The following is an 18,209-nucleotide window of genomic DNA, read 5'->3' as shown; positions in this document are numbered from 1 at the left end:
AATAGTGTAAGTCATACAATGACAATCAAAATTGTTTTACCTTTTGATTATCTCCATTTACAGTGAATAGAACACCTACAAATAGATGAGACTATCGTTAAGTAAAAAAAAGACTGCAATCAACAAGTTAACATGTTCGATAGCTGCAGAACTGTACGTATCTCGGGGAATACTAGAGATCTACAGATCCATTCCTTATTTTTTTTAAAAACCCACTTCCGATTTACAGACGCTGCAGTATGCATTATTTATCTATGTTCTCATTTCTATAAACAAATCTAGATGTCTCGTATCTGTATAATACATTCATGTGAGATGAGAGGTTTATTCTTACCACAGTCGTGTCCTGTAAAATCACCAAGACATTGGCATTGATACCTTCCCGCAGAAGTGATACATTTCCCGCCATTTTTGCATGGAAAGGAGACGCACGGTTGTTCCTCAAACTGACATAGATCTCCCGTGAATCCTGGCAATAATTTCGAGATTTAAACATATATTAAGGATCTAGAATAGGAAACTTGCTTTCAGTTGTACATTGCAATTACCTGTTATGCATCGACATCTGATCGTGGTGTTGTAGGAACAGGTTCCATTGTTCAGACAAGGGTGCTCGCCACACGTGATTTCTGAAACAAAAATATGGTATTTAGTGTTAAGATAAAGAAAACCCTAGAGAGTACAAATAAACCGAATAACAATATTTAATGTTAAGATAAAGAAAACCCTAGAGAGTACAAATAAACCGAATAACAATATTTAATGTTAAGATAAAGAAAACCCTAGAGAGTAAAAGTGAATTGAATAACAATATTTAATGTTAAGATAAAGAAAACCCCAGAGAGTAAAAGTGAACTGAATAACAATATTTAATGTTAAGATAAGGAAAACTCTAGAGAGTAAAAGTAAACTGAATAACAATATTTAATGTTAAGATAAAGAAAACTCTAGAGATTAAAAGTAAACTGAATAACAATATTTAATTTAAGATAAAGAAAACTCTAGAGAGTAAAAATAAACCGAATAACAATGTTTAATGTTAAGATAAATAAAACTCTAGAGAGTAAAAGTAACCTGAATAACAATATTTAATACTCCTTACTTTCCTGACAGTGGAGACCTCTAAAACCCGACGGACAAGAACACACGTATTTCATGTAAAGATTGACACAGGTCGCCGATCCATGGCAGGGATTGGACAGACATTCGTTTGAATCTAGAATTTTATCCACAGTTAATACACGTATTCATCATCTTCTTACGTTCTCTATTGATAGTTGGTATGTGTATGTTATTTACTTTTATTGATAATTAATACATGTTAACTTCCGTGTGCTTTATTGATATGATCACTACATCATATATACATATACTTGGACACGTTTTCAAAGAAATCATGGTAATCTTACCCGCTATGAGCCCTACAATGCATTGTTTTCTTGTTGTAACTCTGGAAGAATATAAATTAGATTTTATAATGGTACTATACATTTCCTTTCAGATATTAGACATTAACTTTCAACTGTATGAAACACAATTACCCTTCCATATTCTTTCCCCAAACACATAGAAGATTTTCGCCGAGCTGTCGAGGAACTGGTCGCCATTTTGAATAAAGTTCAAACAGATGAAAGCTCCTAGAATGGTTACTCGTAGTTGTTGTATTGACGTGTTGTGTAAAACTCTGTACAAATGTTGTATTGTATCTACAAAATATATTGTATAGTCTAATAATGTTATACTTTGTTGTGTTCATGTGTTGTGTAAAACTCTGTACAAATGTTGTATTGTATCTACAAAATATATTGTATAGTCTTATAATGTTATACTTTCGTGTAAATCAGTTGACTTTGAGATAACCCGGAAAATGTTATTTCGGTACCCGCGGTATTTCATAATTATGTTTTCGCTAGGTGACGTTGTACACCTACAGTATGCATTCTCTCACCAGAGGGTGCGTTACGCAAGCTTCACATACACATACGTAGTGCGAGGAGCGCATGGAACTCAGGGTAGAGAATGCTACAGTATGAATACAAGCGAAGCCTCAAAGCAAAGTAAGTTACCAAGTTGAAAGTTGATGCTGAAGCGACTGGACAGGCAGCTGATAAAGTGTATTAAGGTAATTCAGAATTTGAATTGATAAATTCATTTGAAACTTTAGACGTGGCTAAACAAGCCTTTCCTGGCTTTAAGTATTATTGATAACTAAATAGGAACGAGAGAGCCAAAAGGAGCCAAGTTGTGAGAGCCGGTATCCGAAACAAAGAGCTTCCAAGAGCCAGAAGTCCGACCGGGCTGTAGGAGTCGATGGCTCACGAGCCAGACTTAATTGTACATAATCGATTAAAGTAGTCTCCACACTTATCTGCGTAATCATATTTTTGTATATTTTGACACTGCCAGGTCCTCAGAAAGTTATATGAGGGGATTCAGCCGCCTCTGCGTATAGTAATTATATACATGTAATAAAGTTACACGCTACAAGTTTTGGTGACAGCGGTGGGATACTACTTAGCAGTATTTTAACTCTTTGATTAGTTTCTTTTTTCCTTTGTACAAAATTTAATCATGAATCTTGATGAGGTCAATGCTGCAATAAAAGAGCTTGAAAGCCAAATGGCCTCATATGAGCTGGAGCTTTCACAAAGGAGCCACTCCACACCTGTAAGTACGCCTAGTAGAGATAACCAGATTACAGACTCGGGGTTTGATTGGTGTTGAGTTAGAGGAAGAAACTGGAGTCAGCAGGAAATCTGTAAGATTCGGACAGAACATCGAAACTGGAAAGGACAAAGATGAATTCAACCCCAGCCCTTGCTTGAAAAAGGATGATCAGGAGACGCCCAGAAGGAGACTTGAAGATTCAGTGCCCAAAAATGTCCTTTAGGTGGAAGCTGAGAGCTTCGTCTCCCAACCCAGGAGTGCAATACAACACCAGTAGGTGTAATCCAAGACAAATCAACCATTTAGGAGCCGTCAACATGCTCCAAATATAAAGCCGGCGATGTAAGATGGTTCCACGTCATGGGTTGATTATAAATCACATTTTGAGGCATGTGCAAAGTTAGGTAACTGGGATGAAACAGAGAAAGGGTTGTACTTGTCTGTTTCCCTGATTGGCAGTGTTCAAGATGTTCTTGGGAATTTATCAGACGGGAATGAAAGGAGCTACAAAAAGCTGATATCTGCATTAAGTGACAGATTTGCTCCGCCAGATCAAACAACAATTATTAAAATAATTGTATTTATGGTTTAAATGCGTATTTTTATGTTTTCAAGGTGATTTTTGTAACATACATTTAAGATTTGTTTCTATTCTCCCAAACTCAATACTTTATAATATTATCCAATCAGCATTCAGTAATTAATCACGTGACTCCAACTTAGCGTCACTCTACAATTTTGACTTGCTTGTAAGCAGACGTGGCTGCAAATAAAGTGTGATCTGTATTTTATAAAACTTGGGAATTAATGTGATTTTCGATGATCATAACGTTTTCTTAATCTGGTGCAGTTTTTTCAAACAGTGAGGAAATTGGTTTCCTTTGTTTACTTTGTCAATTTATGTGCATGTGCTGTGGGAAGTCGGTCAGTGCAGGGGACGTTATGTAATTATAATCGATTGCCTAATGGATATCAACAAACCACTTAACGTATGTATTATTGGAGACTCTTATATTCGCCGGCTGAAGGAATTCTGTATGACGAAGGACATGTTAAATCTAAGGTTACAAAAACAGTTTTGTTCGATAAACTTTCGTGGAAAAGGGGGGCTTCGTGCACGCCATGTTAAACACTTAGCGGGCGGATCTAGGCATGCGTTGCTCCGTTTTGACGAGGTCCCCGATGTGATTTTCAAATTAGACGTCTTGTGAACTTGGCATATCCGACAGTACCTGCGGATGTAAAGGAAACTCTAGCTAGGGACCATTTCATTGATGCCTTAGCAATATCCGATATTAGGCTGAGAATCAAACAGGCCAGACCAAACAATTTAAACGAGGCTGTAAAAATGCAGCCGAACTAGAGGCTTTCTTTAAAACTGAAGCATGATTAGGAGGCGTGAATTCATCTTTAAGAGCTGTTGGACAGGAAACATCTAGGGATGAATTAACAGTAAAGTTCAAAGAGGTGAACAATACTGCACTGAATCTTCAAAAGTTTATGACGTCCATTGTCCAGATGGAATGTCTCTCTAAACCAAATTCTCAGAATTTCAATGCAAACCATGCAGTGCAAGGGGAACACAGCAAACAAAAGAACCCCGCAAAACTAAGTTTCCTGAAAAGGTAACTTTTAACTTTGTTAAACCATCCATCTATGGTTTTGATTTAAACATATTGGTTGACAAAGGAGCTACACTGGCTAAACATATATATGATAAACTTCTCGACAGCAACAACTCGTTGGAAACTTTATAGAAGGTCAACCACCCAGTGCTATCAGCAAACAATGGCCCTCCTACGACTTATGGGAAACTCAGTGTCCCAATCCTCATAAGTGATATCTTGTATAGCACTGATTGATTGTTTTGATGATTTCCGCCACACTCAACAATTTTTCAGCTATTTGGTGGCACCCATTTTTTTGTTGGTGGAAGAGAGAACCCAAATACAATGTACTTGGGAAGAGACTACCGACCTTCCGAAAGTAAACTGGGAAACTTTCTCACTTACCGGCGCGAGCGAGATTCGAACCCGCGACGACAGAGGTGAGAGGCCTTGTGATTTTGAGCGTGATGCACTAACCACTCGGCCACGGAGGCCCCTCCACTGAAGTTGTTGTTACAGAGTTGACTATCGGTGCTACATGCATTAAAGAGTTAGACTCTTTGATCGGAAATAAGTGTGTTTTCAACTTAAAAACGTAGATTTTGGAAGTTAACGGAAAACCCTCATCTTTGAATAAGTGGGTCATATTGAATGTTTCATGTTACTGTGTTGCTGTGACAAATGTAAATACGATCCAGACTGCGAGACTCATCTACAGGACAGAATAGAAATGGAACTCAACAAAGTATTTGATGTTTACAGTGGAAGTGAAGATATTCCACGTATTGATAATGAAGATGAAGAAATTACATAGCAAAAACCAGGACATAATCACAGTGAAACATTGGCTCGACAACGATGACAAACCAACGCAAACTAGTCTTAGTTACGGTGGGGTCATGTCAAAGACTCTTTGGGCACAAATAAATATGCTGGAGACAAAAGAGGACTTGCTTTATAGCAAATGGAAAGATGATAAAGAAACTACTCTTCAAGCGACCATTCCATTTCAAGACCGACGCAAAGTTCTATCATACTGTCATAATCACAAAACAGTCGGATACTTAGGGGTCAGAAAGATACTAGTAAAGTTGGAAGTTTTTATTGGCCTGTTATGCAAAGAGACGTAAGACATTATGTACAAGGGTGTGAAGCATACTCCAAATCCAAGAGTCTGATGAAAACATAAAGAGCTCCAATGAAAACACTAGGAGTCAATGGAAAGGATTGAGAACTGCCTTAAACAGAGGGTCAGGCAATCGGTAAATAGTTGTTATCTCTGACTATTTCACAAAGTGGGTTGAGGTATTCGTAATGTCAAATATGGAAACAGTCACTATTGCCCAACTGTTGGTTGAAAAGGTGATATCACGATTAGGGTACCAGGATCTGTGCATTCAGACCAAGGCAAACAGTTTGAAGGAAAAAATTTCACTGAAATGTGTAAAATATTGAATATCAATAAAACACGTACAAGTCCTTACCACTCAGAATGTGATGGACTTGCATTGTCGAAAAGTTTAACAAAACCTTGCTCACGGTGTAGAGAACTCTTATAGACGAGAATCAGTTTAACTGGGATGATCTGCTACCTTTTGTGTTGGTGGCTTATAGATCGGTGGAAAACGAGACTACTGGATATTTCCCCAATTATTTGATCTTGGGAAGAGAGGTAGCAACATTTCTTGATATTGTGTTTGAAATGTCATCGTGCATGAAGGAGATCCCTGCTCAGAAGTGAGTTTGGGAACTTAAAGGGAAAAAAAATGGAACAAGCACATTCCTTCGTGAGGGAAAATGCAATAAGTTCCATGTTCAGACACGAACACAAAGTTAAGTTGGCAGACATTTGAGAAAGGGAATACAGTTTACGTGCATTTTCCTCGATACACTGTTGGGAAATCTAAGCTTACACAGTTTTGGCGAGACCCATTCGTTGTAGAGGAGATATTTTCTGATGTCACACACAAAATCAATCGTGGCGCAAACGGAAAATCTCAAATCATGTCAATCTCATGAGACTTAAGAATCTTCAAGTGTTGAGAAGTGAAGAAGTAGCTTCTTCTGATGTCCAAGATATAAGATGATATTCAGGAGGAAGAACCTTTGTTATTAGAGAACAAAAATAACTTAGAAATCGAACATCGCAGAGAGCGACGAAGACAAAAAAATATCTCTCAGATTATGTAAAGTTGTCGATATCTAACTTCGCTGAGTTGTGTTTTTGATAGCAATAGTATTTTCTGTAAATTTAGCTTATGTTACTGCATTTATCTTTTGATATGTTTTTTTTAAGTTGAGCAAGCGAGGTCGCATGGATATTTGATGCGTGGGTAATGAGACAATCCGGAATAAGTTATTCCGGTACCCACGGCATTTCATAATTATGTTTTCGCTAGGTGGCGTTGTACACCTACAGTATGAATACAAGCGAAGCCTCAAAGTAAGTTACCAAGTTGATGCTGAAGCTACTGATCAGACGGCTGATAAAGAGTTCAAAAAGTAATTCAGGATTCGAATTAATTAATTAATTCCAAGTTTTAGACGTAGCTGAACAAGCCTTTCCTAGCTTTAAGTATTATTAATAACTAAAAACGAACGCGAGAGCCAAAAGGAGCCGAGCTGTGAGAGCCGGTATCCGAAACATAGAGCTTCCAAGAGCTCGGAGGCCGATGAACCAATCGAGCTGTAGGAGCCGATCACTCAAAAGCCAGACTTAATTGTACATAACTGATTAAAGGCAATTAGTCTTCACACTTATCTGTATAATTTGTGGAATCATATATTTGAATATTTTGAAACTGCAAGGTCCTCGGAAAGTTAACTTTTGCCTCTGCGTTTAGTAATTATATAATAGGGTTACACGCTATAATTCCTATTGGTTGAGAGACAGTTGATAAAAATATTATTCATTTTTTTCCCCTAAATAAATCTATTAATACAATTTAAAAGTAACATTTTAATTGTTAAACCAACCCTCGCACCGGTAACAGTTTACGAACTGTCCTACTTCTATTAGCTACGCAGGTCACGTGATTCTTGGTCTGCTGCTTTGTACGAAAATAACGAGGTTCACCGATTTAACTGATGATGAAATACTAACTGATGATAAAATACTAAATGATGATGAAATGTTTTTCATCATAATATGAATTTATCAGATGAAACGCAGACCAGAAACACGAAAAAAAAAAGATTATTAATTAGTATATTGGGTGTGTTTTCTTTTAAATTAGTAGTATAGGTGATAACTGTACATGTACGCAGTTCAAAGTCAACAAACCATGTGCAACTTGAACAAACAACTTGAGTTGTATGGTTCGAACTTAGACAACTTTGGTCCACTTGGTAAAATACTGTTAAATTACTGCATGTACGTATTCCTGAGACTGTACGACAACTCATATATTATTTCACCTGTTTTGACCAAACATATTTGGTTTTAAATCGATGTTTACAAACAACTATCACACAATAAATCAAGTGATACTCACATGTCCAGACCAGACTTCCTGAGGTAAGATCATCGATGGTCTTACCTGTGTAAAGGTGTGCATGTTGTGACTACAGTACTGCGCCATAAGATTAAGAGAAATAAAACTATGAAATACCTCCTATTGATTTGTTGTTTTACGCTATTTCAAACTTAGATTTAGAAAGTTGCGATCTAGATACCTAACATATTTAACAAGCCACAAATGTATTTATGAGTCTCCACTACATAAACTTCTCATCTTTTTCTTTTACATGCAAATGTTTTCAAACATGTAAATAAGGGAAAGTTAATATAACTTTTAAAACTAATTCAGATGCATTAAAGTAACTCTGTACACTTTGAAAAGAAATAGATGAAGATCGGACCATACAATATTAAAAAGAATGAAGGTATATAACAAAACAGTTATAGACTGTCCTTGGACAACAGCTGCTTTGTGTGACCCGAGAACAATAGACCAATACTACACACTTGTCCGACAATAGGTAGACCGATACTACAAACTTGTCTGACAATAAATAGACCAATACTACACACTTGTCCGACAATAGGTAGACCAATACTACACATTTATCCGACAATGAATAGACCAATATTACACACTTGTCCGACAATAAATAGACCAATACTACACATTTGTCCGACAATAGGTAGACCGATACTACACACTTGTCGGACAATAGGTAGACCAATGCTACACACTTGTCCAACAATAAGTAGACCAATACTACACACTTGTCGGACAATAAGTAGACCAATGCTACACACTTGTCCGACAATAGGTAGACCAATCCTACACACTTGTACGACAATAAGTAGACCAATACTACACACTTGTCCGACAATAGGTAGACCGATACTACACACTTGTCGAACAATAAGTAGACCAATGCTACACACTTGTCCGATAATAGGTAGACCAATACTACACACTTGTCTGAAAATAGGTAGACCAATACTACACACTTGTCGGACAATAGGTAGACCAATACTACACACTTGTCCGACAATAAGTAGACCAATACTACACACTTGTCCGACAATAAATAGACCAATACTACACACTTGTCTGAAAATAGGTAGACCAATACTACACACTTGTCCGACAATAGGTAGACCAATACTACACACTTGTCTGACAATAGGTAGACCAATACTACACATTTGTCTGACAATAAATAGACCAATACTACACACTTGTCCGACAATAAATAGACCAATACTACACACTCTTCCAACAATAAGTTAACCAAATTGAATGTTACACACTTGTCCGACAATAGGTAGACCGATACTACACACTTGTCCGACAATAAGTAGACCAAATTGAATGTTACACACTTGTCCGACAATAGGTAGACCGATACTACACACTTGTCCGACAATAAGTAGACCAATGCTACACACTTGTCCGACAATAAGTAGACCAATACTACACACTTGTCCGACAATAAGTTGACCGATACTACACACTTGTCGGACAATAAATAGACCAATACTACACACTTGTCCGACAATAAGTAGACCAATACTACACACTTGTCCGACAATAAATAGACCAATACTACACACTTGTCCGACAATAAGTAGACAGGAAATACAAAATCGGTATGTCGACTGAAATCGTTGTAGCTGTATGAAGAAACCATGCTGTCGGGGAAATTCTTCGCAGCGAATGTCATTGTAGATTTGCAACCATAGCTTGATGACACAACGTCTACAAAAAACTACAAATAAATTGATGTATGTATGTACAATCTTTTATCAATTCATATATTTTTCTTAAAATTACCAGTACATATCATGTATTATATACATGTAATATTGTTTACCTGTAAGGGGATGCTGTTGATTGGTTGATTTGGGAGAAGAACTTTTGAGGCGAGTTTGATTGGAAATCTCGGGAAGTCCTCGACTGTAACGGCTACCCGGTATCTGCTCCCCGCTGTAAATCCTGTTTGGTTCGTCGCGTTTATGTGAATTGTGCAGGAGTTCTAGATCATAGGGTTGTTACAAAAGCAGACATTACTGTATTTAATAAATTAAATGTTACTTCAATTTTTTAATACTAACTTACTGAATACAACTCAAGTCAATCCATCCTCTAGTTAAAGACCTACAAAATGGGTAGGGCATGATCAGGGTCATTACCTAAAGCTCCCCTCTAGAAATCTACCAGGGGTTGTTTTATCAAGACTAAAATACTGGAGGCTTAGTTTGACTAAAACTTGGTTTAACCCTATAGAAATTCATAAAGTTTGACTAAGATTATTCGCCCTTTAATACTATAGTAATCCATGAGAGTGCGCACTGACTACAATTTGGGGACGGTTGAATCTAATGTCGGTGACAGATCTACTAGGGGCACATATCCAAGCAGTCGTGCTACAAGCACTAGTCACTTACTTCATCTATATATGCCTGTGGAAGATCGGTACAACTTTTGCCACACTCCGAGGTCGTTGCCCAGCGACATTTGATAGTATCGGCATCGGGGTCTATCACAGGAAGTGATATATTTGAAATGCACCCAAAACGTATTCTGAAAAAGTGTAAAAGTATTTCATATTGCAATACGAGAGATCTAACACAAGTCCAGTAGAGCTGATCCATTTCGTATCGCAATAACCGTACCCGGTGTAAGGAGGCAGAGCGGCGACAGGACTGGCGTTTATACTTTGTGTATCGTTTCGAACACGTGTGTCAACTGTTGTAGATAATGTTACTGTGTTGCCGCTATTCAGGGCGGATGGTATATGCATCCTGCAAAAAGTTTTAAGACTAACTAATTGTAACTGTATGTGAACAACTGGGTAGTTATTGTTTAACATACATGGCTTACAGTTGTAAAAAAAAAAATATGTTCACGTACGAAATTGTAAATATGGTGTCTATCATTCTTTGCTCAAATGTATGTTCCCCTTGTTCCCAGCTTGGATTTTCCCCCAATGCCGTTATAACATAATTCATATCACTTCCGATCATGTGGTTCGAACATCCTACTGCACATGTCCAAAGCGTGTCGTTGAAAGGTGGCCCCGTGTTGGTTTTCTTCCCTATGTCCGTGATCGAGCAGCCTGAACCACAGGGGCCTGTCCCTCTTTCAAATGTCATTCTCCAAGTGAAACGTAGCTTAAATGGAAATGTAAGAAATGCATATTATTAATTTTTTGTGTGGGGAGGGTGTTATATTGGCATCAAATCAATCAATGAACTATTATAACCGCATATTGATATAAAAAGTTAAAAGTTTTTTCCAGCTCACCATTTTTGCATGTTTTCTTTCAAACGTAAATATGTTCCTTATAATGGGAAAGGGATATTTATTTCATGACCTTGGTCCAAGTACACAACTGACTTAAATTATAAAAATTTCTTAATACTTTAAAGTATGGAAATAAAACCTATATCACACAACAATATCAGTGCCGGATTTAAGGGGGGGGAGGGCAGCCGGCGCCTCCCCTCCCCTTAAAATTTTCAGATTTAAGGTAAATCGTGGTATCTTATTTAGAAAAATGTACTAAACGATAAAAGAAGCAATAATTTCTTCCACTCCCGGAGAAATAAATGACAAAATCTTTTGATTTTTTGAATTACTTTATTGGGAGAACTTAATTTTTTCCAGAAACCCTTAAAATGTGCGTCGTTTTATTAACTTCACCTTATAAAAAATGATAGAAAATAGTACAAATGACTAAATAGGAGACAGAATTCAAGTCCTATAAAATCTGTAAAATCCAGGAGCTTTGCCCGCTGGACCCCCACCAGGGCTTTTCGCCCTAGACCCACTGGGGGCCTCAAGGCGGCACCCAGACCGCCTGCCTCATAAAGTAGTGTACCGGTTTCTTATGATGACATCCGCGTGAATTTATTCCACACCATTAGTGGTCATAGACACATTCCACTTGTCGATTTAGATTATCTAATTGCAGCACGAACCTGTCATTAACAAGTTCTCCCAATCCTCTCTGTTTATAATTCAGCGTACAGAATTTATTTACTAGATGTACAAACTTTGGACTTAGTCGAGGGAGACGCGATAGGCTCTCCACTTCAGGTGTAAAATGATCCAACAAACATTTTATCATTAATCTTTTCAGGTGAAAAATATCTACGGGGTGTATCTGCGAGTGTTCTTTTTATTCAAATATGAAACAGGGAAAATATTGTTCCTGTAATCAGTATTTATAGTGTCCCTCCGCGGTCTGTTTGATCCCAACAGTTGAGGTTATTGGTCAGTCTGTATCCGAATGAAATGCCCATTACAGATTTCTTTAAAACTAACATAAGTGAGAGAGTGAAATCCCTTTTCTCATAATATGTTTTACTTATTGAATCATGTAAAAATCACGCTTCCGCTACTAATATGTGAAGAAGTTAGCTCCTGAACTTTTGAGCACAACTGCGCAGGATGCTAAAACTTTGTATGTAATGGTTTGATACTGATCCCATTGGTCCAAACATATTACACATCTATTACTGAACCCTATCCAGTTGAAAAGTATTGTGTCAATTCAATTTTGAAAGGGTTTGGCAGGAACTATATTTTATGGCAAAAGGATTGATTAAATTTGCATAATTTTTGCAGTTTTTGTTTCATTAAATATATCTTCTATTTTTATACCCCATTTCGTTTATTTCAGTTTTATAATCCATGACACAAGTAGTTGAGACTCGGAACTAGTTCATATGTTGTAATTTATTAATTTGGTTGATATATTTTCCAAACAGAACACCGATTCTTAAAAAAGACTAAATTAAATTGACTCGAAATTTTATATAAGAATTCAGAATTGGCCAACAATTTTAAAAATTGATCTATAACCCCCCCCCCCCCCCCCCCCCACTGGTAATATGTCCCTTTAAACTCTCAAAATTTCCCATATAGTTATGTATTTATTTTATGCAATGATTGATTTGTGTTGCTCATCAACAGACAAAAACGAATAAATTTTGAGTAAATTTTAAGTGCAAAAAGTTCATGTTTAAAACAACAAGTATTAGGCACCCAAATTTTCCTTTTAATTTCCTAACTCTTCTTCAATGAAGAAATCAAAAATACACCTTCCCAAAAATTGACATTGCTACAAATCTTGTGTGCGAACCTCTTTAAAGGTTAATAATGGTGTGTGTGTGTGTGTGTGTGTGTGTGTGTGTGTGTGTGTGTGTTGGGCGGGGGGAGGGGGGGGGGTCTCCGCTTTACTACCGATCTATTCAATTACAATGAAAGAGTGCTTGGTTTTTATTAAAGACATGTTTGGGTTTAGATCGTGTCCTTTTTTTCGAATATGACCTGCACAAAGAATCGATTAATCACAGGACTTTCTTTACCATTTTACAGGTAAATCCGCAATTGACAATGTGATATTTGTAGAGATTAATTCGCTATGACATTCTAACCAGAAACTTTGGGGTATAATAGTTGAAGATCAGTTTCTTAATCTCCAAATTTTCAACCGAGTAAGAAATTCATGGAAGAATGTCATTTTATTTATAACGTTCTTCCAAAACCGTTTAAAAACATTTAGTGAAAGTTGGGCATTTGTGAACGAATCCTTAAAGAAAAACACAAATCTTATATTCTGTATATATCTAGCTGCAGAACTTTAGTCCTCGGAAAAAAATCACAGCAGCTAGTATATTTCATGCCTGCAATGCTAACAGAGAAATAAAATCAACGTCACGTCTGCAATGCAGTCTTTATTGGAAAACTGATTGGACATTATATATTTTTGTATTTATCACACACACACACACACACACACACCAAAAATAAGAAAACAAACAAAAAACACTTTATAGCTACACGTATCTATCATTTTTATATTTATATTTCCAATGCTTTTGCATTTCGATATACTTACCAACTGAAATGATATTCAATTTGAACAATATGCGTATGAATTTTGATGAACAGAGTACGACTATTTTAACGGCTGGGAATATTTCGACAGAGATAAAAGTAAAATGTTAAGTATGAACATGAATTTTATATTTAAATCTACATGTACACGAGAATATACACAGCATATTTTATATTTAAATCTACATGAGAATATAAACAGCATATTTTATATTTAAATCTACATGTACATGAGAATATAAACAGCCATGAGAATATAAACAGCATATTTTATATTTAAATCTGCATGTACATGAGAATATAAACAGCATATTTTATATTTAAATCTGCATGTACATGAGAATATAAACAGCATATTTTATATTTAAATCTGCATGTACATGAGAATATAAACAGCATATTTTATATTTAAATCTACATGTACATGAGAATATAAACAGCATATTTTATATTTAAATCTACATGTACATGAGAATATAAACAGCATATTTTATATTTAAATCTACATGTACATGAGAATATAAACAGCATATTTTATATTTAAATCTACATGTACATGAGAATATAAACAGCATATTTTATATTTAAATCTACATGTACATGAGAATATAAACAGCATATTTTATATTTAAATCTACATGTACATGAGAATATAAACAGCATATTTTATATTTAAATCTACATGTACATGAGAATATAAACAGCATATTTTATATTTAAATCTACATGTACATGAGAATATAAACAGCATATTTTATATTTAAATCTACATGTACATGAGAATATAAACAGCATATTTTATATTTAAATCTACATGTACATGAGAATATAAACAGCATATTTTATATTTAAATCTACATGTACATGAGAATATAAACAGCATATTTTCCCTGAAGCGCTCAAAGTTATTGCCCTCGTGTATTTTCACAAAAATATTTCTTAAGGAAGTTAGCTCCTGGGCTTTTGAGCCCATTGGTGCAAACGTATTATACATCTATGACTGAACCCTATCCAGTTGAAAATTTTGTGTCAACTCAAATTTTAAAAGGGTCTATATTTCGGAGACTTTAACCCGAAATATTTTGTGTCAACTCAAATTTTAAAAGGGTCTATATTTCGAAGACTTTAACCCGAAATATCAATGTATTTGGAAATTATAAAGACTGATGGGGGGGGGGGGGGGGGACCCCAAAAAACCGTAAAGATAAAATCATATTGATTTGTCATCATCCATTACAGTTCCAGTCACCAAAATTCTGTTGTAAATTAAAGTAATACAAGCTCTCATTTTTTATGTTGACAATTTTTGTTGCAAATTGTGATTTACTATTTCAATGACAGAAAAAATAAGGCCGGTTTATAAACTTTTGTTATTGATTTTTATGTTAATAAACCTATCCAGAGGCTCTGAATGAAGCAACATTACATTATTGTCTTTCCCTACAAAAATTGATTTTTATATTATGCTATACATGTATATTGAATACAACCGAAATCTTTATTTTGATAAAATGCTAAACTTAATTTTGATTTTATCAATGACTACAGTTAAAGTTATATACACAACTATATTGTAATAGCACAATTTTATAACAACAAAAAAGTTTCAGATTGAGAACTATTATGACTTTAATATAATGTGTATTTAGTGTAGTGATATTCTGTGTTAGCCTTAGTGTTAGATTATCTCTAGCCACTGTGGCTAATTGGGTCTCATTTTCATTAGCCACATTTCATTTTCACTAGCCACATTTCATTTTCATTAGCCACACTAAATTCGAAAAATAAGACTCAAAGATTTTTATTTGCAAAATACACTGAAACACATACAGTTCTCATCACCATCTGAGGATTGTCAAAAATAAAAAGAGGGGGGGGGGGATAGGGAAAACACATGGTAAAATCGTAATACACGATTTCAAGACATTACGTATACTTTAGCAAATTTTCTAACAAAACACCATAAACTATTAGATTCTCAACTATATTGCCTAACCCCTCGACCTTAGTGCACGGCTGGTATAAACCATATAAAGTGGGTGCATTGTTTAATACCCTGTTTACTTTCACCATTGGTGAAGTGGCGATCAGCTAGCGCTAGTTAACACCACAGGCGATTGCATATATATAGCAAACTCGACCCCAAGCGATGCAATTGCCTGTGTAGTTAACACATGATATTGCGTCGCTACAACCATCTAAATAGAACGCTATACCCACGCTCTTCTTAGTGTTAAACTTCAATCAGATACAACTAACGCATATCCAAACAATTCATGAAAAGACATCTTCGAGATTAAATTTACTAAGAATGTAAACTTTCAAGGTCAATCATAAAACACTAATTAATGTCTATTTTTCTTTTCTTTTACCCACCCCCTATTAGACTTGGGACGACTGTAGTGATAGAGATGTCAAATTACTAGAAGATATACTAGTAGAAGCTGGTAGAATAATTACTGACTTCAGATATAGTTATTCTCCTTCATGAACTAGGATGGGATCTTCTTAGTACTAGACGAAAAATTCACAAAAGAGTATTGTTCTTTAACAAAAACTTAATCGCCCCTTTCATATGCCTCCGTAACTTATATGGAAAGTTATCTTCCAGCCACAGTGCAATTATTTAACAATCTTCCAGACAGAGAACATTAAAAAAAAAACTCTTTAAAAAACTTTATATATATATATATATATCCAACGATGACTAAGTACCCATGATCCACATTTAATTAATTACACCTAACGCTTTCGCCGTGTAGTTCGGCTCTTCAGAGTGTAACAAGTTTTACAAAAAGTATATATATATACTATGCTTTTGATATTTTTGGTCATTACATGTTTTGGTAAGGGTAATGAATTTGTGTACAAGTTAAAAAATTATATATTGGTGTGAAAATCGATATAAGAATTTTCAAATGAAAAAAAAATATGAATAAATGCATACCATATAGTTTTTTATTTTTTTTTAAAGAATGTATATAACCTGTACCATCAATACTATATTTATTCTTTTATATTACACTAAATTGTACTATGTGCAAATATCATTCAGATGTTAATTCTTCTTATTTCAGCTGTTAATTTTTTTTATTACATGTAGACTTCAAATTAATTGCAAATGTTATGTAATTTTGTACAATCATAAGGGAGTTCAATCATAAGGGAGAGGGTTCAAAGAGACTAAGGCTGCTGCTCAATGCCGTCCATTTATTGAATAAATGCTCTTTAACTAATACGCAAGCTATCTTTGAACCATAGAAATACATGTAAATACACAAAGAATAAACAATAAAACTGACTTTTTAAGACATTTTACTATATACCCTATTTTTCAAGAATTTTAAAATTCTCGGTTTTGAGACTATATACAAATTTTCGTGCAGCATATGAAAATAAGATTAATGAAATCGTCTTCAAAGTGTTTAATTTCGTCATTTGTTTCTAAAGAATCTATATGTTCGATTCCCCTACCTTTCTTCGGCTTTCTCTCCAGTTGATGGTCCCTCCTAGAAACGTGGGGGACGAGAATTCGGGCAGCAATATAGAAATGGTGAAAATGACCACCGAAATGTCCCCCTTCATTGTAAGTCTTCTCTCATTCTATAATATCAATAGTAAATAATTTCATCTATCAAAGATTCTCAAAAATCGAAATGCTAAACAAATACTAAGATATTTAACATCCAAAACGTGGAATAACCGCTGAGAGGCGGTCTCCTAGAGAAATATGCACCCTGAAACTATGTCCCAAGTGTCTGACCCTGTTTGTTAATTTATATAAAGAGAGCAGGGGTGACGCAAGATGACAGCCGGTCTTAATCTATTGGACGTGTATGTCAAAGTGTTATAGGGGACATTTGGCCTACATTAATAAAATGAAATGAAATCACATGGGATTTTTTTTCGTATGACGGACGTTATTCATTTGCAATTTAATCCAAGAGTTTTCAATTTCTATTCACCATACTCGGGAAATTTAGTAGGCTGGTAATATTCACAACTGCTTGATACACATGTTCGAAATCTATCGGTACTCTTTGTTTAGTTTTCCTCTTTAATAGTTTAGCCCTCCCCCTCCCTCGAGAGACTATTGATTTTAGAATTCCTGAATACTCAAATGTCCGTAGATATAAGTCTCTGTTATCCCCCATTCACTACTATCAAAACGTGGCAAATCGCGAGCGCTTCATAAGCACATTATCTTTGTGGTCTGAAAGCTACGAGAGTCTATTATTAGTATCATGTAACAAAATAAATTCACATTCCACTATCTCGTAATTATGAGATAATTTGAAGGAATTACCTCGTAATTAGGAGATCTTTTCTCGTAATAATGAGCGCTTTTCTTATAATTACGAAACCATTTCTCGTAATTTGGAGATAATTATCTCGTATAATAAAAAGATCTTCTCTCGTAATTACGATATATAGTGTTTGAATTTGTACAGGATACTAATAGGCTTTGGTAGGAAGTTCTTCGCTCTCGCCACGCTTATTTTGCACATGTAGCGGAATCGTGGCAAACATGAAGCTGGCTAAACAAGTTAGAAAATCGTACAAGCAGGTGTGG

General features: G+C 35.4%; 1 protein-coding gene across 1 annotated transcript; it reads right to left on the bottom strand.

The window, feature by feature from the left end:
- Positions 1–256: 256 nt before the first annotated feature.
- On the bottom strand, positions 257–17,221 carry LOC125649734 (uncharacterized). The gene is made up of 11 exons (XM_048877450.2): positions 17,111–17,221; positions 10,643–10,902; positions 10,405–10,533; positions 10,177–10,312; positions 9,603–9,764; positions 9,343–9,497; positions 1,542–1,706; positions 1,410–1,450; positions 1,103–1,216; positions 549–629; positions 257–469 (listed from the first exon to the last, which is right to left on the bottom strand). Exons 1-11 carry the CDS (start codon positions 17,219–17,221, stop codon positions 279–281), a joined length of 1,545 nt encoding a protein of 514 aa, XP_048733407.2. The 3' UTR covers positions 257–278.
- Between the last annotated feature and the right edge of the window lie 988 nt (positions 17,222–18,209).

Source organism: Ostrea edulis, chromosome 5 (genome assembly GCF_947568905.1).
Source record: "Ostrea edulis chromosome 5, xbOstEdul1.1, whole genome shotgun sequence".
Classification (NCBI taxonomy): domain Eukaryota; kingdom Metazoa; phylum Mollusca; class Bivalvia; order Ostreida; family Ostreidae; genus Ostrea; species Ostrea edulis.
Note: the sequence above shows the minus strand (reverse complement) of the source record. Positions and strands in the feature narration are given on the sequence as shown.

Excerpts from the sequence above, each read along its gene's own strand:
- LOC125649734 (XM_048877450.2), bottom strand. The coding sequence starts at position 17,221 with ATGAAGGGGGACATTTCGGTGGTCATTTTCACCATTTCTATATTGCTG. Across the intron at positions 9,765-10,176 it reads CACAGGCATATATAGATGAA|AACTCCTGCACAATTCACAT; the intron begins GTAAGTGACTAG and ends CCTATGATCTAG. Across the intron at positions 1,451-1,541 it reads TGGGGAAAGAATATGGAAGG|AGTTACAACAAGAAAACAAT; the intron begins GTAATTGTGTTT and ends ATATTCTTCCAG.